This window comes from Lacerta agilis, chromosome 2 (genome assembly GCF_009819535.1).
Source record: "Lacerta agilis isolate rLacAgi1 chromosome 2, rLacAgi1.pri, whole genome shotgun sequence".
NCBI classification, from domain to species: Eukaryota; Metazoa; Chordata; class Lepidosauria; order Squamata; family Lacertidae; genus Lacerta; species Lacerta agilis.
The window spans coordinates 100,944,806-100,966,320 of NC_046313.1; the positions used below are offsets into that span (position 1 = coordinate 100,944,806).

The 21,515-nt window shown below is 47.7% G+C and overlaps 2 protein-coding genes across 4 annotated transcripts in view; both read right to left on the minus strand.

Annotated features, from left to right (window-relative positions):
* The window catches only part of QRICH1 (glutamine rich 1), a 30,543-nt gene extending 26,148 nt beyond the window's left edge, over nucleotides 1-4,395 (minus strand). Inside the window, exons 1-2 of one of the 3 annotated variants that reach the window (XM_033141366.1) lie at nucleotides 4,238-4,339; nucleotides 1,604-1,664 (exon numbers count right to left, since the gene is read on the minus strand). The gene's annotated coding sequence lies outside the window, so the exon portion shown is untranslated. Of the gene's footprint in view, nucleotides 1-1,603; nucleotides 1,665-4,237 lie in introns of all 3 variants that reach the window. The other 2 variants (XM_033141367.1, XM_033141365.1) reach the window with 2 other exon arrangements.
* A 9,270-nt stretch (nucleotides 4,396-13,665) lies between these two features.
* The window catches only part of QARS1 (glutaminyl-tRNA synthetase 1), a 28,945-nt gene continuing 21,095 nt past the window's right edge, over nucleotides 13,666-21,515 (minus strand). The window contains exons 18-24 of the mRNA XM_033141368.1: nucleotides 20,754-20,900; nucleotides 20,517-20,621; nucleotides 18,589-18,681; nucleotides 17,125-17,252; nucleotides 15,536-15,602; nucleotides 14,393-14,518; nucleotides 13,666-13,878 (exon numbers count right to left, since the gene is read on the minus strand). Coding sequence (XP_032997259.1) covers nucleotides 13,828-13,878; nucleotides 14,393-14,518; nucleotides 15,536-15,602; nucleotides 17,125-17,252; nucleotides 18,589-18,681; nucleotides 20,517-20,621; nucleotides 20,754-20,900 — 717 coding nt within the window. The 3' untranslated portion in view covers nucleotides 13,666-13,827. The remainder of the gene's footprint in view (nucleotides 13,879-14,392; nucleotides 14,519-15,535; nucleotides 15,603-17,124; nucleotides 17,253-18,588; nucleotides 18,682-20,516; nucleotides 20,622-20,753; nucleotides 20,901-21,515) is intronic.

The following is a 21,515-nucleotide window of genomic DNA, read 5'->3' on the forward strand; positions in this document are numbered from 1 at the left end:
ATGGCTTGATTTGAGGAATTATCCATTCTATGTTCTTTCTTCCCATAAGTCCTAGGTTCAACCTGAAACCTGTATAGTATCTAAAAGAGGTTCATTTAAATGTCTACTACCTCCCACATTCCATTTAGGACTCTCACCAGATGCAGACACAGTAGCTTCCCCAGTCAAATAGCCTGATAAACGCTATTTTGTGGGCATTTGGGTTGGCCTAATGGAAGGCAATATGGATTCTGGAACATTATGGCTATCAAGACACTGAAGGAGTCATCATTGTTTTCAAATCAGTGCATTTTGAAATGCAGACCTTTTTAGTTTGCTTCAATCTTATGTACACGGATAAGATTCTGAGTTACTTAATAAAGTATTATTATAACATTGGGAAATATTCATGGGCCCAGTTTTCTAGGGCAAATATGATTTCCACAAATATACTAGCTAGAGAATGCCACACAATATTCAAGAGCCTTCTGTCTCCTGCATTTAAAGTACCTTTACATACGATTAGGACTTAAGATCTTATTTTCTATTTCTACGAAACTGTTAAAGGGTGGATCACACATCTCTACTTTTGAGAACCAATGACTGAAATTGAAATAAAAATCTGGCCTAACATTGTAACTGTTGCCTTTTTTGCCACCACTTCAAAAAGAAGCAACTGCAAGTTTAAATTGTTTGACAGAAGTTACCCAGAAACTTATCTTTCCTTTCCTGTAAATCTTGACACAGTAATGGTTGATAACTCTCTACCTCAGAAGATTTGACCAACTCATGAAATACTTCACCACTGCTTCTAAGATCCTTTTTCCAATTAAATACTGGCAAACAGTTGAAATTCACATTTATTTTCCTACCTTGTGCACACCTTTGTAACCTAATGTAATTTACTGGTAGGAAACTTTTCTTTTCACAGGTGTTACTGTCACTACCACTGTTGCATAAAACTGGGGCAGATTAGTAGTTAAACATTTGAACCTTTCATTTACCAAATATTTTAGAGGCAGCAAGATGAACTCTGGGGAAAGCTTAGAGTGGTATAGGACAAAAGTTGACAAGAATTCTACAATGGAAATTTGCCCACCCCAAGTTGAACCATCACAGGCTATTTTACCTCCTTGGAATCTTCCAGGCAATCTTGAGGCAATCACCTTCTGTTATATAAGTTACAAGCACCAGTGAATTGCAGGAAATATTCTTCAGCCTAGTGTCACTGTGCCAAGATACCATCCAGAAAAAGTAATGTGCATCAAGTGCCTTAATGCTTTAGCCAACATCCATTAATATAGAAATGCATTTATGTTAATGATACCATTGTTGCAGAAATCATATATGAATCAAAGATCAGTTGTTTGTTTACTGAGCTTTCATCCTTACATGACTTTGATATAATGTGCATTCCATCAACTTTCAGGAAAAATTGAAATAAATGATATGTAAAACAACAACTCCTGCCTAAGGAAACAAGTATTCCTTTATCTGCATTTTCATGTAAATATTAAATCTGGAAAGTCAGGCCAAGCCAATTGATTAGCAAGCAGTTAGTTCTGATAACTTAAAAATTATTGAAAGCACACACATTTGTAGTATGCAGACAATCTAAACTCACCAGGCACCATGCTGTATGTATTTCTGATATTCGTGTCCTGAACTCTTAGACTCGTGACATTCTGGAGAAGACAGAACAAAGAAACCCTTTCCACCCCCAATTTAATTGTATTTATTTAAGAAATATAAAGGGAGAAGACAATGTTATATGACAAAGTTGGTAGAGATGTGAAGGCCCCCCCAAAAAAGTCCAATCCTACACCTTTCCCCAATTTTTTCACATTTCTAGCTACTCCATTGTTTTAAAAAGGCAATTCTAGAGCTTTTCTAATTCCAGTGCCTTTTAAGAAAATAAAATGAAAATGCAAACTTTCTGAACAAGAACTACTCAGCATTCAATGCTGAATTATGTGATGTGTGACATGCTCCCTTTAGTTCTATGAGCTGCCTTGAGTTCTGTGATGGAGGAATGGCAGAATATAAACTAACTCGGTAAAAATATGTTAGCACAAAAGCTTGCAGATGGATATGGTTTCAGAAACCTTGAATGAGGTAGCAAGTGAAAGAACACAGGCATGACTGCAGTAGATACCAGGTGTGGGAAACATCTGGCCATGCAGATATTGATGGAATTTCCATCATCCCCAATCAACACAGCCTATGGTTTGGGATGAAGCTAGTTGTAGTCAAGTAACAGCTGCAGGACCGCCGAGTTTCAGAATAATGTAACTTCCAGCCCTATCTGGAGATTGTGGGGGCTGAACCTGCAACCTCTTGTATATGTGCAACCACCCACTACAGTTGTTTATTACTAGTGCTATTATTCAAGTAAGCAGCACAAGTCTCAGTTCCATCTGGGCAAATCTTTTCCATACTACTTTTCCATTTCCATACTACTGGTAGCATTCTGTGTTTTACATTTACAAATGCTCCAGCCAAGGGTCTGAAAGCCTAGAAGAGCCCTAAGAAAATGCACAGGAACAAAAGGTCCTCTTATCCACAAAAACCTAGGTTTTAAAGTACTACAAAACTCTCTGTGGAATGCTAAAGGAATAGTTCACATGACAGACCCACAGAAATTGCAAGCCAGGAAAGGGACCACAGTAGATTCTTCCACCCATCTCTATCATTAAAGGTACCCCTGACCATTAGGTCCAGTCGCGGACAACTCTGGGATTGCAGCGCTCATCTCGCTCTATAGGCCAAGGGAGCTGGCATTTGTCCGCAGACAGCTTCCGGGTCATGTGGCCAGCATGACTAAGCCGCTTCTGGCGAACCAGAGCAGCGCACGCAAACGCCATTTACCTTCCCGCTGGACCGGTACCTATTTATCTACTTGCACTTTGATGTGCTTTCGAACTGCTATATGGGCAGGAGCTGGGACCGAGCAACGACAGCTCACCCCTTCGCAGAGATTCGAACCGCCAACCTTCTGATCGGCAAGCCCCAGGCTCTGTGGTTTAGACCACAGTGCCACCTGCGTCCCTTCTCTATCATTAGTAATGATAAATAGGGCAAATAATCCCACCGTCACTGGTTGCAGGGAAACAGCAGTGTTAAAAGGTATCTATCGGTTTTCAGGAAAACGAAATCCAGAGACCGATAAAGTTACTCAGCTTGGGGGGGGGGGGAGAGAGAGAGAGAGAGAAAATCACTCAAGTAAGCCTAACTGTCCTGGCAGAGGTATTGGACAAGGCTACACTCAAGGGTCCACTGTAATGCACAGCATGAAGCGCTTTCAGATATTGTAAATATTGCAGGCTCCTAGACAAGGCCCGCACACCGAAAGGCCCCGCCTTGATCCGCCTCGCCTCCATTTATTATAGCCTTCTGGCCAAGGGTGGGGATGAGCATCCTTGTTCGCACGAAACTGGCGCGCGAATGGCTAGGTGAAGAGGAGGAGGAAGAGGAGGAGGAGAAGCAACGGCGGCGGCCGAAGGGATTGGGGGAGGGGGTTTGGGAAGAGTGAGGAAAATTGGCCGCAGCCGTGGCAGCTCACCCCGCCTCCCCAGGGTCTCTGCAGCACTAGGGCCCGCTGGCCTCATCCTGGAACTTCGCCTGCTGCTGCTGCTGCTGCTGCTGCTGCTGCTGCGCCCGAGTCGGCGCCTTTGAAGGAGAAGCGGCACGAGCGCGCCCGCAGCAGACCGAGGCGCGCGCCCAGTCCCAGGGCCCTGGTGCGACTTCCCACCGCGCGAAACGCCGGGAACGAGCGCGCCTGCCGCCTCTGGAACCGGTGGGGGGGGGGAGGGAGGGTTGGTGAGGGGAAGAGTCGGGCGCGCAAGGCGGGGCCGCGGGCACCGTGGAACGAACGACGCAGGCCTCGGAAGTCTGCGCGCCGCGGCCCGATCCCGCCCTACGAGTCTCCAATTCCAACACGCACACGCACGCAAAGAGGTCCTTCCTCCCCCCGCCCCCCACCGCGGAACGCGCGCACGCGCTCCCCAGCGCCACACACAACAGCCGGGTCCGGGCTCGCGGGAGCGCGCTTCGGCCCCGCTACCCCTCCCCCTCCCCGCCGCTGCCGCCGCTATTCTTTTTCTTCTTCTTCTTCGCCACCTCCTCCTCCTCCTCCACCACCACCCCGCCCGGTCTGAGGCAGCTCTTCTTCTTCACCAGCACCCGCCCCACTCCAGCCATCCCGTCCGCCCCACGCCCGCCGCTCGGCTCTCCGCGTCCCCGCCCAGCGCCGCCTCACCCCGGCCCCTCTGCTGCCTCGCGCCGTCGCCACCTCAGGCCCCGCGTCTTTTTTCCCCTCACAGGTCCCTGGGCGCCATCTTACATTCAACCCGCCGCAACCAATCGGCGCCCGGGCTCGAGCTCGCGACAGCTCCGCCTCCAAGCCGCGCGAGAGCTGCGCGCAGAGTAGACGCCCCTCGCCTTAAAGCGGACGACGGAGTGGACGGGGAGGGTAGGAGGGAGGGAGGGACCAGAAAGTGGGGGGGGGAGCGATGAGGGAAGAGGGTGCCAGGGCCCCACTCTCTTGGGGGGCCCCAAAAATATACTTATTCTTAATTGTATTTCACTATTAATATACTTCTTCATTGTATTTCAGTTCAACAGTTACTTTGATGAAATACATATTTTGTTATGTGCAAATGGCTTTAGATACCTATTTGGTCCATAAATTACCATATAGCATATATTCAACACAAAAAACAGAGACAATGTTGTTGACAAAGGACAGCTGGACATATAAAGGGTCCAATCACCTTCAGTAGCTTAGGGCCTGGTCAAGGGGCCGAGGGCATAGCTGTCAACTTTTCCCTTTTCTTGCGAGGAATCCTATTCGGAATAAGGGAATTTCCTTTAAAAAGGGGGGGAAGTTGACAGCTATGGCCGAGGGGCAGGTATTCTGGCTCACCTGCCCTCTGCCTGCTCTTGCCCATCTCTAGTTCAAGGCCCCACTTCAATCCTACAGCTCCACCACCACCACCACCCCAAACCTGGGACCCTCCAGAGGTTGTTAGATGCCAGTTCCCATCAGCTACAGCCAGCAAGGCCAGTGATTAGGGATAGGTCTTGCAGTCCAGCATCATTTGGTGAGCCACAGGTTCCCCTTCCCTGGCATACTGTGCCCCCCTCCCCCAAAAGAAGGTTAAACTCTGCTTCACCCCTACATAGGGCATCCCTTTCTGCTCCTTTGTGACGCTGCTCAGAAAAGCTTGCGGCACCAAGGAATTTAAGGACAACCCAACCCCAGTGTTGATCTGGACACTTACTCCTAGGGCAGATTTGGCTGGTTCAACCTCCCAACAGCCACACATATGGCTAATAGTAGCAGATTAATGGGAGTTGGTGTCCCACAACGAATGAATAATCATCCACAACCTTACAGACTAATAAGATTTTTCTCTAGTAGATATCCTAGCAAGAATAAGCAGTCCCTTCTACAACTGTATAAGCCATTACAGAACTATGAAATCACCTTTTTTTTGTTAGACAGCACTCTCCCCGCACACCCTTCCGTTGTAACCTGACATATTTCCGCAGTATATTTTTGTAAGCAGGCCATAGTTTCCAGTGCAAGTCCCTTGAAAGAAAGCTTTGAAAGTATTAAAGGAATCATTCCTAAAAGAAAGAAACACTACCTAGGCCAGGAAGAGTTGTTTCATAAAATATACAATGTTTTTATTCGAGAAGAAAGGCGCGAACTAACCTTGTGGGAAATTCCCGATCTCAATTAATCACTCATCTTTATGTATTGTATTATAAAAGAACCTTATATAAAAGACCTAGATTTCCATAACACGCTGGTTCAGAGAAAATCCCAAACTGTAACACGCTGTTTTCATGAGTAGCAGGCAATATGCACATTGAGATTTGAAACGCTGTTCTGCAGAGCAGATTGGTATTCTTTTTCAGTTGAAATCAACTCCAGTTTGGAGTGAAGGAAAAGCCAAGCAGCTATAAGCCTCTGTCTGCAGCTGTTGTAAACAAAATAGTCTGCCCTTATTCCCTTATGGGGTACACAAGAGCCCCCGTATAGTCCTTTGCAGGTTCTCCACCGGTAGGAGTAAATAACAAGAGGCCAACGAGAGAATATTTAGAAGCAAAGCAGCTAGTAAGCTTGATCTTTATTAAGGCTGTTGCAACAGGGTGTTTGCCCCACACACAGGACAGTAGGGGAAAGACCTAGAACAAAGGAGCACCAGCCCTTATATAGAAATTTGAAATTGCCCACACTGCTGTTCAAGACCACCCCCAGAAGCATCATACACACATCACAGAAAAGGTGTATCCCAGAACCACCTCTCAGATACATCATACCTACATCACAGAAAAAGGCAGTCTCCAACAGATTTCAACAGAAATCTGAGAGCATTGTTTTTTCTCCTGCCTGCCAGTTTATATGATAATGCCTTATCTGATTGTCTTTATGGGTAGCCCGGCCATTCCTTTGATATGGTAAATACTTAGTTCCTGAATCTCTTACACATTCCTGAATCTCTTACAGGTATCTGAAGAAGTGTGCATGCACACGAAAGCTCATACCAATAACAAACTTAGTTGGTCTCTAAGGTGCTACCGTACTAGAAGGAATTTTATTTTTTATTTTGTTTTGACTATGGCAGACCAACACGGCTACCTACCTGTAACTCTTACGCACTTGAGAGTGCTCAGCCTAACAGATACATGCCAGACTGTATTTACAGGGAGGTGCAAGTCCCAAAGAGAATTGGGAAGCTTTTCCTATTGTCTTCCTCCTTGCAGAGAAATACTTGGTCAGCTGGGAGTCAAAATGGTGTGAGGCCTGTCCTCCTGTGCTGCTTCAGGCATGTGGCCTTGTTTGCTTGGCACACTTATGAACATTTATTTTATGTGTGTGTATAACCTTAAAATGCTTATTACACAGCTTAGGTAAAATGCTGTAATATCCAATCAACAGCTTGCATAGAGTTGCACCCCTTTTGAAACTTTATAGCTACTGGTAAAGGCTTGTGGCAGCAATGAAAATATCCCCCCCCCAGGAGTACAGTTCAAAGAGGGAAAATCTTGCTATCACAAATTTAAAGCTGCCTAGCCACAGTTTAAAAACTCAAGAGTTTGAAGCTACAGAAACATGCCTTTAATTTGAGGAAGAACAAGCCCCTAATTTTCAGCTAATACAAAATTATAGATAACTCCAGCTTGGTTCACACAGAACTCCGCCCTACCTCGTGCATGTTAGCAATAGAAACAGTTTACAAGGAATCTTAACAGCAGTAATGCAGCTTGCTCATTTGAGATTTATGCAAATATGTGACATTCAGATGCACAAACATAATTTGTATGAAATAATGTAAAATCTGTTCTGAATTCTCATTGCATTCAGTGGGACAGACAAGTGGATACAGGATTGCAACATTAACTTGATTTCCATTTGTTCCCAATAGCCTTATTCAAGTGAAAAGGGATTAAGCAGTGGGGAGACCAGCAAGCTAATAAATAAGAATTGATCGCCAACAAAATCCCACAACACAAAACGGAAATTAGAAAGCACATTCTTTTATCACAAGCACATTTCCTCTCCTTTCTCGCAGAGTAGTTATTTCACTATTGTCCCCTAGAAAACAAAGGTAACTCACCTAGCAATATCTCTCAGATGGGCTAATTGACTGTTTAAGCAGTTCCTGCTGTTAAATTATGGTGCTCCTTGCTGCCAGTGGCTACTAAAACTGTCTCTATTATCTGAAATGACAACAGAAGCAGCTGTGGGCTCAGCAGACCAATCTGAATCCACCTGAACCTGAAGCCAGTTCAACCAAAGGCTGAATATTTTAGTTTCACTGATACTATGCAGAAACATCACAACCAGTTATGGCTGGAGAGAGGACTCTTAGCAGTCAATCACATGAAAGCAACCGTTCTCTCCCAAACCTACAGTAAAGCTATTCTCTCTTAGAAGAGTATCACATTATTGACAAACCAAACCTAGCCAGCCACAGAGAGACCAGAAGTCAGTACAGAGAAATTAATAAACATGTCCAAGTTTGTTTTTTTTTTGCTTAAAATGGGAAATGATTTAGCATCTGGATGAAATAACTCTACACTGCTTGGCTGGCACTATTAACTACTTTTCCCCAGCTTGCTGCAGCAGAGCATTCAGGGCATCTAAGCCATATTTGTGGAACTAGTTGGCACCTCCTTCCAGGTACTTAAAAAAAATACATGAAGGTTAGCTTTCTCTCCTTTGTCACAGGCTGCATTCACACCACACATCTGAAGCACATGGTGTCCCCCAGTGAATGCTGGGAAGTGTAGTTTACTCTTCATAAAGGTACAATTCTCAGCACTCTTTTAAAAACTACCATTCCCAGGATCCTTTGGGGGAGTTCATGTGCTTTAAATGTACATAGTTTTCTAGAAAAAGTATCAATTATACCTTCTCTCCAGTATGGTGGTCTGGTCCATGCCCGGGGACATATTTATACTACTACTATAGGCATTTTATCTCTCTGTTTCTCCTCTCTTCTACAACGGGAATAACCATGGCCTACCTCATAGGATTGTTGTGAGATCACATTAAGCGTTTGCAGTTGGGCACTGCTGCTGACATAGCTGAAAACAAGAAACCAGCTCCCTAAAATACAACAAGCTGGCAATAGCCCATTATGTGGGTCAGAGATGGCTCTGGTGCAAGCTCAGAGAGGCTTTTGCCATCCTAACCGACCACGCTCCGTTGGCCCCGATGTCTGTTGCGGGTGCCCTGCGGAACGATTGCCAAGAGGCTTCCGGCAGGTGCTTCACCCAGGGGCAGCGCTGCAGGAGGGAGTGGGCCCAGCCTGCCTCCATCTCTTATGGCCCGCACGCACCCCAGGGACCAGGCCGGCTGTGCCAAGCCTGCAAAGGAAAAGCACAGGCTGCTTTAATATCCCCATGTGCTTGCTGACAACCTCCCACTCCACAGCACCAACAACCGGCCCTTAAGGTGGCACGGGCCAGCAGCAGCAGGTGACACAACTTCGGCTGCCATCGCTCCAGCAGAGCGAGACGCCGCCGCTCGGCTTCCTCCGGCCAAGCTCCCCCGGCGGCCCCTGGCGCGCGGGTTTTGCTTTCGTGCTCTCTTTCTCTCTTTTTTTGCAGCAGCGATCTTGCTCAGCCAGCAGCACCCGTCGCGCGTGGGTTGGGGTGGGGGCGCGCGCACAGAGCGACCCGCGCGGCTTTCCGAGCCAACCCTCCTCCAGCCCACCTTAACAAGGGCCTAAGCTTGCTAACTTTGCGGCTAGACCTCGGTGTTTGTACACACTGCAGAAAATGTGCAGGACTTTAAAGGTGCAGCGACCCTCCCGCATCCAGCCTTTCTTTCTGGGAGAAGAAGAGGAGGTGGCGGCGGCGGCGGGCGAGTCACCCGGGGAAGAAGGAGCGAGCGATGTCCCGGGATCAGGCCTCCCGAAGGGCCAAAGGTGAACCGAGGGAGGGAGAGAGAGAGAGAGAGAGAGAGGATCCGGCCCCCGCGCGGCAGATGCCGGATCCCTAGCCTCGTGCGCAGCGGCGGCTCTTACGCGCGCGGACCCCGCGATGGTGCTGCTGCCGGTGCCGTGTGCTTTGCTTCGTCCAAGCGCCGGCCCTGTGGCTTGCTCCTCCGGGCAAGGCGAGGGCGGAGGGCGGGGAAGCAGTCCGCATTTCCCAGAAGCAAGCGCCGCAATGGGTACTGCGAGCCAGACAGGCCCTGACAGCGGAGGGAGGGCTCGATTCGGGGCTTGGCGGGGAGGAGAAGAGGGAGAAACCCGGAATTGTGCAGCCGAAAGGGCACCGCGCGGCTGGATTGGGTTGCAAAAAACAAGCGCTTGAAACGGTTGCCTTTTGTAGAGCCGGAAAGGCGCGGAAGGAGCGTTCCTGCCTTTGTCATTGATAAAAGGGCTTGCGGGGAGGTGGGGGGCGGCCCGGAATTGCTGGCATCCGTTTATCTAAAGAGACAATGGCGTTCACCTCCGGGGCTGAAGCCAAAGCGCTGCGTTAGCAGCACCAAAGTGACCTCTGCAGGGTGCAAGTCTGGGTGGGCAGTGTGTATGGAGGTCCTGGGCTGCCCAGGCGACAAGACTCGCTGATGCGGTCCAAAGGAAAGCAGAGCAATGCAACAGCTTGGCTGCAGGAATCGCCAACCCTCTTAGGGATTTGTGTAGGGTTTATTCCATAGGGTTTCTTCCCCCCCCCCCTCTCCAGAAGATGTCCCGCAAGGCAGAGGAGTTTTAGGATCAGAGTCTGCCTTCTCCGAGATGGGCTATCTTCCCAGGTTGCCAGGCCCCATCCTTCCCTCACTTCCCACCTGGTTTAGCCAGCAAAGCTGTTTGCTGGTTGTGTCACATGCTGACAGCTTTTAGGAGCCACAGGTGAGAGCTGAGTGCAGGGTAGGGACCCACTTCCTCCCCTCTGTCCCCCAAGGTTGTTACTGCTACCCCCCCCCCTCCACAGTTCGGGGCAGTATGCCCCTGAATGCCAGATGCTGGGAATCACGTGGGTAGAATTCTGTAGCATTCAGGTCCTGCTTTCAAGCTGTTCAAAGGCCTCTCTGCTTGGCCACTGTGAGAACAGGATGGTGACTAGGTGGGACCCTGGATGGATGGAGCAGGCTTGTCTTATGACCTCAGTGTTGATTTTGTTTAATTTAAGAAAATCAACACTGGGCCAAAACTCAAGGTTCTAAAGATAAAATGGGGAGTTGCAGGGGGAACCAGCTGTGCCACCTGGCACTCCTTACAGGGTTGCCATATTTTGAAGAGCTAAAGAGAGGCCACGTTTGCCAACTTCTGCTTTTAATTATGGATTGCTGTGACACAACTCTCATTTTACATATCCATGAAAAAAAGAGGATGTGTCCTGGAAAAAGAGGACATATGGCCTACAAACGTCCTCCCTTGTAAAAGCAGGCCTTGGTTGCCTTCTTCTACAAACACTATTGAAAACAACACTGGTTGAAAGAGTGGTCCGATTTAAAATACCCATGAGAAAGGCTCTCTCGCCCATTGCCCATTTCTGACCCATTGTTATTGAAGTGCAATGCAACTCTCAGATGGAGGTAAAATGCGGAAAGACTGCAAGGAGGGATGTGAGCTGGAAATAATCTCTGAAGGAGATGAGGACAACTCTTAAAAACCATTCATACCTTTAGCCCCATCTAAGTGTGGGTGGTAGCCTCATCCTTAGTCCTAGACATTGACTACATTGGCTCCCAGTACGTTTCCGAGCACAATTCAAAGTGTTGGTGCTGACCTTTTTTTTTTAATGAAAATTTATTGGTTTTACAACAAACAACAGACGAATATAACACCCACATTAACCCAACACCCAACTAAAAATAGACAAATACACAAACACCAATAATTCTTCTTCTTATGCTGTAAAAAAAAAATTTCTTGGTTGCATCTTGGTACAGACTTCACCTGCCTTTTCACCTTTGGTTCTGATCCCAAATGTTACTTTAATAACATCATATACCATCATAATCTTAAAAAATCAAAAATCTAAAAGTTAGAATCTAAAACATTCTTCTTAACAAATCTTGTTTTATAATAAACAATATTTTCCCATTCTTAACTTAACATAAATCGAATCATATTATAACTTCATATTAATTCCACACAAGATTCTAATTCTTATCCCATTATTTTCAATATAAATCATAACAAATATCTTCATTCACTATAACTGCTGTTAATAACAAAAATTTAAATACCTCTTTTCTTTATCTAAAACTTAAAGTCTTGACACACCGGTTTCAGGTTACCATAATAAATCCCTTTTTCCTTTTTACCCTTAGTACAGCTCACCCTATCCCCCTTCTGTCCATTTTCTTTGGTCGTCTTGCTCCAGAGCCGCTCCTCGAAGTGACCTTTTTCTTTACAAATCCACAGATCCAGACTAAGTCCAAAGCAGTCCTTGCATAGAACATCAGGGTACGCACCTTTTCTTCCGGCCTCTCCAGTTCATCGTCACATTCTTCTTTTATTTGTAGACATAAACATAAAATTTTCGCCTTCGCTCCCGAGCTCTCACCTCGAGAGTTAGATATAACAGTTTTCTCCGTCCTGGGTCTGCCACCCCCAAAGGACGATTCATTTCTCCGGAGTCGCCATATCATTCCATCCTGTTGTTCAATCAACCCCTTCAGTTCCGTGCCAAGGTTCTCTTCCAATGCAGCCATTTCCTGTGAAGTCTCCTCTGTGGGATATAACTTTTCTGACATATGACAGTTCAATATTTCCAATTTTCGGTTGAGCAGTTCCAGTTTCAATAAAATAATCCTTTCTTCATCACTCATTTCACAGTTCGTAACCAAATCAAAAACAAAGCCAAGCATGGCAGAAGCAGGCATAGGTGTCAAGTTACAGTTTCGATTTTCAGACTTCTCCATCTTAATACCAGTAACTTTCCATTCAGTCACAGTCCTTCACAGCCATTTTCCCTGAATCCAGGGCGCAAGAACCACAAATTTTAAAAAGAGATATTGTCCACCAATTTATTCCCCAGAGGGAAATCCAGAAAGTCTCACTTGTCAAACTTCAAGTACTTTGTAACCATCGCTGTAACAGCAGTCTCTTAAGCTGGTTATTTTCTATCCCCCGAAGGGAGGGAGGCAGGCTTCCTTTCCAAATATCACCCGGGTCGTCAAAAAAGCACAAAAGCAAGTCCGATCCAATACTCACGGCCACCGGGTTTCTTAGGCTCCAAATTTGACAGGTAGAACATTGACGCTCATCGCGGGGGCAACCGCCGCTCCGCGTCCCGGTTGGGGCATGTCCCCTGAAGCCCGGCTCCGTTGTCCCTTCACCCCCACTCCCCCTTTACAGGGGGAGCGAGGGAAGGGTTCGGAGCCACAGTGGGCATAGCCGGGGAGCCCAGGGTGCGGGACGCTCTTCCCGCACCCCACCGGAGCCCCGCTTTGCGGTAGCGGGGCTCCAACCCCCGGGACGGACTGGGTCGCCTCGCAGCCGAGGCAACCCACGACCGCTCCGCAATGGCGTCGCCGCCGGAAGTCGTTGGAGCTGACCTTTAAAGCCCTAAACAGCCTCGGCCCCATATATCTGAAGGAGCGTCTACACCCCCATTGTTCTGGCCAGACACTGAGGTCCAGCGCCGAGGGCCTTCTGGTGGTTCCCTCACTGCAAGAAGCAAAGCTACAGGGAACCAGGCAGAGGGCCTTCTCGGTAGTGGCGCCCCATCAGATGTCAAAGAGATAAACAACTACATGACATTTAGAAAACATCTGAAGGCAGCCCTGTTTAGGGAAGTTTTTAATGTGTGGCATTTTAATGTATTTTAATCTTTGTTGGAAGCCACCCAGAGTGGCTGGGGACAAATAAAATATTATTATTATTATTATTATTATTATTATTGACATACAACCCACCTAGAATTTTACTTCTGTGGGAAACTGTGGGTTGAGGAGGTGTGGAGAGCCCAGAATCGGATGCAGCTTATCTAGCCATCAGGACTCTCTCCACGACGTGCCACCCCTCTAAACACACCCCTCAGGTGCATGGCGAGCACCAATAAATTGTAGGGGGGAGGGAATCATAATTCTAGTTTGCAGCCCCGCTTCAGAAAGGCAATAAATATTGTTTGAACCTGCAGATTCAAATCAGCGTACATACACAACACACACACAAACATACACCCTTGCATACAATAGCCAAGAACACGGGAAAACATAAAGAAGCTCCCTTTTATTGATGTGATGGATGTGAAACCAGGATGCATGTTAAGGCAACTGTGCTGCATGCGACCATCACCCCCTGCCACGCAGGGGAAGAAACGTGACTCCTGAGCAACTTGGCGCCAAGTGAGAAACCGCCTGCAGAAGCATCATCACACTTTCCCAGGATCCTCCTTCAGAGTCACCGTCCGGTTGAACACAAGCTGCGGGGGGGAAAGCAAGCGACATTAGCAAGAGTCCTTTGCCAGCCAAGTTCTTCCTCCCCATCACCTCGGCTTTTCTCTCTAATCTGACCTTGAGGCCTTACGGAACCGTTAAGAGACAGAAGGAACCTCAAAGGCATGTTCCGGGGAACATTTGGCCCTGCGGGCGATGCTGAACGACACTCATCAGCTGCAGCAAGAGTGGCAACACGGCCGGGGGCAATGGGAGTTGTAGTTCAGCAACACTTGGAAAGTCAAAGGTTCCCTGTCAACACAGGGTCTCTACTGGTAGGCCTGTATCATCCCTGGCAGGAGGCCCCATCCAACCTCTGGCTTAAAACCTCTATCAAAGGAGAGAGTCCTCTATCCAAAGCAGTCTGTTTGTTTCACTGTCCAACTGCTCACCCCGTCATGATGTTATCCCTCATGTGCAGCTGAATTTTCCTTTCCTTGCCATTTGAACCGGGGGGGGGGGGAGGACCCTTCCAGGTTTTTGCACCTTTTGGGAACTGACCTTTGCACTTGTGCTGTCAGGATCGACTGAGAAATAGCCAAGCCGTTCAAACTGGAATTTGGTAAATGGCTTGGCCCCACACACGGACCTGTCCACCAGAGCCTCCTCAATCACAGAGAGGGAGTTCTGGAATGGGAGAGAGAACAGACAGAGAAAGATGGGAAAGAGCGGGCAGGGGAGACTAAAACAAGGCAACAGAACTTCTCACAGATGGGCGGGCCAAAGAGTCTTTAGCCTCGCGGATTAAAATATGCAAGAGTACTTTTCTCTACTCACCAGGGGCGCCCCACCCAGAAGGCAAAGTGAGGTGATCACCTCAGGAAACGGGATCCACAGAGACGGCAGATCCGGCCTCCAAGGAACGCACTACCTGCTGCTGTCACGGGGGCAGCGACAGCTGTGGCATGCTCCTTTGAGACCGGGTCTGCCCCCTCCTTGGAAGCCCCCCACCATGCTGCCTCTACAGCAGCCTCTTCCTCCTGCCCTTGTTCCTGATGTAGATCTTCACTCACCCCTTCTTCCCTGGCCTGGAATGGGGGCGGGCACCATTTTGCGGTCGCCTCAGGTGCCAAAATGTATTGGGCCGGCCCTGCTACTCACACGTGCAGCGTATGAACTCTTGTGGTTACCTGCCTTCACCAATTTTGGCATGGCTTGCTCGGGAGGAGATGCCCAGGTTGGCTGGCGCACCCGGATCTGCACACTCCAATTCACTTATACTTCCTACCAAATTGCACACACACACACACACACAAGGTGTTGGCCTAGCAGCAACCACCTTACAAAACTCCTTAGCAAGGTGTACATTGTTAGTACAATGAGATGCTTCCTTTGCAGTTTCTTTGTGCATTATTAACCTCACCTATTAATAATAAAAATGTCAATTTCTAATATTTTATGCCCTCTCGTTCCTCTCCTTTAATCTTGTCGTATTATATAATGGAATGTGATGCCTTCTTGTTCTTGCAATTTTCTACTTTTCCATTTTTATCTTTATTTTAAATGGAGTGACCCCTGCTTCTCAAGCCACAACATTTCTTTTCTCCCAACATAGCTCCACCTCTTACTCCTCCCTGTTTCTGTCTTCCCTAGTCCAAGGCATTAATAATAATAAAAAAACACTCTTCTGGGCCCAGCACTCACAGGATTGACATCACTCAGGAAACCCTGCGGCACCTCTGCGGGGTCTTCGGGGTTCTTGTGCAGGAACCTGCAAGCCAAAAAAAAAGTTTATAGTCTCACATTGAGGACGAGGTTCGGCTGCCGGAACAGAAGACAAGAAGCTTCTGCTGCACAGGCCAGCCAATGGCACTCTCGTATCCTAAGCATGGCTCTTCCAGATGCTCTCTGTAGGTCCTGGGGAACGAGCCAAGTCCTTTCTGGGCTCGATGTTACTTCTACCCATGGTGTCATGTCTACTCACTGAATGGAGAAAGCCGGGCAATGCCGACGGCCAGCCTCACAGAAGGTCCAGCCCATGCTCAATGAGCTCATCTCAACCCTGACTTGGCAGGAAGCAACAGCAAAACTCTTTATCTCGGGGAGAAACTCCTCTTTTGTAATGGGGCAGATGACAAACTTGATGCAAACTCGCCCATCAGCTACTAAGCCGATAGAGTGGAGACACTTTGCTTTAGGTCGGGGGGCAATTAGCCTTGCCGGTTTGGGTTTGCTCTGTCAAGATCAGTGCCGGAAGTCTTATTTTGCCAATCTATGAAGATCTGCACTGGTTTCCAGGTCATTTCCAGGTGCTTGTTTTAACTTTTAAAGCCCTACATATCTTTGGGCCCAGTGGCCTCCAAGACTGCCCTACTTCCCTATGAATCTGTCTGAACATCAAGGATGAAACATGACAATAATCTTCAGAGGCCCTACATTATGTGTGTGTGTGTGTGTGTGCTTCCCCCCCAATATTAGGCTTCTTTCAGCCGTAGCATCTGGAACACCTCCCCCCTCCTTCCCCTGGAGACTTCTGAGGCATTGAGCTGGTCTTTCTGGTGCCAGATGGCTTTCTTTTTGCCCAGACTACCCAGAATTCCACAGGAATTCTGCACGGTTTAAACCTGACTTTTACTATGGCCAAGTACAGATTGGTGAATCTTGGTTTAATAAGGCTATGTCTATGCGTAGTTGTTTCACTGCTCCCTTCACGCGGCTGAGCAAACAACCAGGAATCCATAGTTAACTGTAGTCAGAACCGGGAAATGGTAGCTAATGTCTTCCAAGCAAGCTGTAATCTGAAGCCATGGTTTAAAATTGGCCTGTGGTTCCTGACTTGTTCAGAACCATGGTTTCCCAGTTTGAATGTAACAGGAAACTATGGTTAGCTATGGCTTCTTGGCTTATTTTGCTACGCCTGCAAATGGAGAAGCAATCCCTAAGGAAAAAAGTAAATAAATTGGAACGGTATAATCAATTCCCCCAGAACCACCACCACCCCTTCCGGATATAGTTAAAAGTTTGATTAAAACAGATGGCGTTTCAAGATAAACTCAGAAAGTTTTGGTACCTAGTTCTGTCAACCCTCCTTTGAATACATAATACCACTATGCAATGCTTGAATATATAGCATCTGTGAGCTAAACCCAGGGGAGGAGAGAGAGACAAGGAAGTGGTTTTGACCCCTGTTGCCTATTCTTCTTCCCAGGAATAATAAGATCCAAGGTCAAGAGGCACATGGGGAGCCTTCTCAAACAACAGATTTGCAAAGAGGGAGCGATCCTAATACTCACAGTCGCTCATACTGTCGAACCTCACACACGAGAGGATTTGACACCCAGTGGATAAAGGCTTTGGGTTTCTCTGCTGCCTCCGACTTTGTACAGGTCACCTCTAGCTCTTTCACTCGTCCACTTGTGTCCTAGGCATGGATATGAAGGTCAGTTCCATGCGGCCACCCAGCCACTTTGCCATCATGCTTCGGGTATCTAGCTCCTCTCAAAAAACACTCCCTTGCAATGTGGAGCAGATTGCCTTCCTCATCTCTTCTGCTCAGTGCAGAGGAGGGGAATGAATTTGCCACGACCAGCTCACTTGCTCTCGCATGAGCCCAGACCTCAAATCCATGTCTGTATCTCTCTAAAAGTTAATTGCAGTTCCATTTAACTGACTGGCGCTAGCTTATCTGGCCAGTTGCAGAGAAGTCAAGAAATTATTTTCCCACACACTGCCTCATAATCAAGAGACGTTTTGGTTGTTTCTTCATATCAGAGAGAAAGAAAAACGATTCTATGGCTGCTCAAGAACTGCAGGATGACCCCCCCCCCCAAGTTGATTCAGAGCTGATCTGCCACACATATAAGCTATTTCAACAGGACACAGAAGAAACTAGGAACTTACAAATATGAAAGGCTTCAAGACACTATTCATCAAAATCACAATCCAACAGGAACCAAAAGCAAAATTATCAGACCACAAAAAATATATCAAACACCAGAAAATGTTTGGACATACAACACTTTCTTTTAAAAGCATGGGGTGGGGCCAGGAAACTCCAATAAACAGACTTGGGCTCAGCTGAATTTCATTTAGAAAAATGTAGAGGGTCACCACAGAGAAGGCCCTGCTGTGCTCTTGCAGGTAACTCATCACAGTAATAGTACTGGTTTAATGCAACTGCATAGGCAACACCAAAATGGATTCCCCCCCCCTCTTTTACTCCAATCACAGGAATGAAATACCAGTATTCAACTAGAGAATGTAACAAACGAACAGGATGTTGGGGCAGATGGGCTTAATCACACAGTGCCTGCAGCAACTTTGGGTAGTTCTAGCCTTAGCAAGAGAGATAAGCTTCAGAAATCACTGTGGAGGAGAGCCAGGGAACTGGTGTGTGTGTGTGATTTCGTTTTCTACTACTGCAAGCAACCTCAAGGCTTATTTGATCAAAAGGCAGGTGTGGGATCTGTGTTTTTGGTTTTTTTAAAAGAATTAGATTTCACCGCTTGCCTGTGTAGACAGACAAAAACCACTAAGCAGGTAGCAAATTGGGAGAAACAGCTAGCAGAGCCACAGCTGGCTCAAGGAGTGTCCATACAGAGCTGTAAGCATAGCTGCTGGAGCAGTCCATGAGGCTGATCTAAGCCGAGTGCCACAGCTAATGTTTTCTTTTATGGGAAGCTCTTAGGCCCTGATCTACAAGGATAGCTGCAGAGCTGCGGTAAGAGGGCTGTAAGGAGATGCCACGGCAGACTCACCTTAATTATGTTCTGGACAGCAATGACATAGCCCGTGTGCCTCAAACCCACTGGCTGGCCAGGCGCCAGGCGCTTGTAACCTTTTTCTGGCACCTGGCATGGAAGAGATGCTAACGTCAGTGGAGACCAAACAAGGGGAATCAAATAACTTCAGTCCGCTGGCACATGGATGTAAAAACGTTCTGTACTAAATTGCCAGTTCTTATGGGGCCAGGCACCTCCTGGCAACGTAGCTCCCCACAGAGATCCCCATAATAATAATAACAATAATAATTTATTATTTATACCCCGCCCATCTGGTTAGGTTTTCCCAGCCACTCTGGGCGGCTCCCAACAGAGTATTAAAAACACGATAGAACATCAAACATTAAAAACTGCCCTAAACAAGGGTGTCTTCATGTGTCTTCTAAAAGCCAGATACTTGTTTATTTCCTTGACATCCGATGGGAGGGCATTCCACAGGGTGGGCGCCACTACCGAGAAGGCCCTCTGCCTGGTTCCCTGTAACCTCACTTCTTGCAGGAAGGGAACCGCCAGAAGGCCCTCGGAGCTGGACCTCCATGTCCGGGCTGAACGATGGAGGTGGAGACGCTTCTTCAGAAACATCTCCCCACAGGTCATGGCGGCCTCAGCCAGAACAGCGCAGCTAGCAATCAGCTGGGCACCTGAACTCTTTGCCCGCAGCTGCAACGCTCTGTACGGACAGATCCTGTCATAGCTCAGGATTCACCCATCACAGGAAGGGGGCAGAGTTAGGGCTCCTGCTGAAATCTGGCCAAGATGATGACCTGGTTAATGTGCCTGCAGAATGTAGCCTTGTGTGGGCGGTCAGAGAACAGCCCTTAGTACAAGTGGGCATGGATATTCCAGACGAAAAAGGCAGACAATTTGCTTCCAGTTTAAGAGACTGTCAAATGAAGCTCAGACGGAAAACAAGAGTAGTGGAGAAAGTGTGCCCTTAGAAGATTTGGGGGGTTGGGATAAGCCTCATTATAATGTGTTTGCACGACAAAACATATTTTTTAATAATATAACGATGTGTGTCTGTATACAAACACACAGGAACATATAAATGTATATCATTCATATTGGGCAGTGCAGTGATTTTTAAAATATTTTTTTATCTCATATGTAGCATTATTGGACAAGGAGCATCTTCCCAAGTAAGACAGGTGCCGATTACAAGCTGCCAATCTGTCCCAGGCACAGAGCAAAGGACATGGATCGGGGGTTCAGTTCATCTACCACCAGGCCTAGTTTTGGCAGGAAAGACAACCTACATGAACCCTTTGGGTGCCACAAGATGTTTTCTTGTGTGCATGGTTCTCATTTTTAAAATCTGTTATTTTTAAAAGATCGTGCAGAGATGGTCCAGGACAGCAGAAGTGGCCACAAGGTGGACTTCTAATAATAAAGAGCCAATGACAGATTCAAAATACACTCTCCGAGTCAGAGGAGCCAGCGCTACAAAGAGAAGTCAATTAATCTGCAGCGCAGGAATGGCTGCCTTCCAGAGAATGCAAAAGCTACACAAAATTGTGGGGGGGGGGGGGAGAAAAGGTGGAACGGCAAATGACAGTGGTGACTGCCAAGACCACCAGGAACTAGGGGCAACTTGAAGATACATACCCTAAAACACCCTCCCATACAGGGATCAGTGGAGACAGCAAAGTCCCTTTAAAATAAGAAAGGGCCTTTGTGCTGACCAGAACACATTTTACAAAACCCGCTTTCTAGCAAGGAAGAGATGATGCCTCATCCGCTCCAGAGTCCTACAGCAGGATGAAGTACGCCCAGCTGGCATCCGGTTAAGGCGCCCACAATTTTTGCAGCACCCCATTCTGTGCCCCCGGCGTCACAAATATCAGCTTTCTTCTCTTCCTCAACACACTGCCTCTCCCCCCGCCCCCCACCACCCACAGGCTTACCTCCCGGAAGTCACTCTGCTCAATATAGATGGTTGGCTGGAAGGGGACTTTGTGGAAACCTTTGGTCTCATCAGCAGGAAAATTGGGTACGTTGATTTCTAAGGTCTGTAAGGAAGAAAGGAAGGATTGGTGCACACTGGATGGGGGGGGGGTTGCTAAGAGAGGTCTAGATTTTACAGGGAGGTGGGCAAGTTGGCAAGCCACCCAGCCCCCACGCTGCAAAGACCACAGGCTTACTTTTTGCGGTGTAGGAAAATTGACGATGGTCACGCACAGTGGTTCCAGCACGGCCATGACCCGGGGCGCCTGTTCGTTCAGCACCTCCCGCACACAGGCTTCCAGCATATGAGGCTCCATCGTGCACTGGGCGACTGTCACGCCCACCTGTCGAGAAGAGGTTGGAGTGAGCCAAGCAAGAGGGAAAGGCCAACCTACTAGCTCCAAGCAAAGGGTGGGGGACATTTTTTCCTTCTCCCTCTCTCTCCAAGGGCTGAACTCCCTTTGGGGAAAGTGGTCCCCAGGGGAACTGGGGAGGCCTACACACTTGAGGTGGGAGGTGCCAAAATACGCACACCCCATTCGCTCACAAACTGTCCTCTGCTTGGCTTCCACACAGAGAAAGGGAACTGAAAAGAAAGGGATCTGATGGCATGGGAATAAATCTCTTCTTGAATGATCAGCTCACTGAGCAGAGGAACGGCGGGGGGAAGGAGGCACAGCTTGGAGGGGGTGCGGGGCAGTCTCGATTAAGAAGTCTGACAAGACGGATTAGGCCCATGGAGCAGGGGTTCTTCATCCCGGTTCTAAGGGGAAGATAGCTGCCCTGTAGCTCAGTGGCAGAGCATCTGCTTTGCATTCAGAAGGCCCCGGCTTCAATCCCCGGCAGTGCTGGGAAAGACTACATGCCTGAAACCCTGGAGAGACGCCACCAATCAGGGCAGACAATACTGAGCTAGATGGACCAATGACCTGACTCGGTTTAAGGCAGGCTCCTATGTT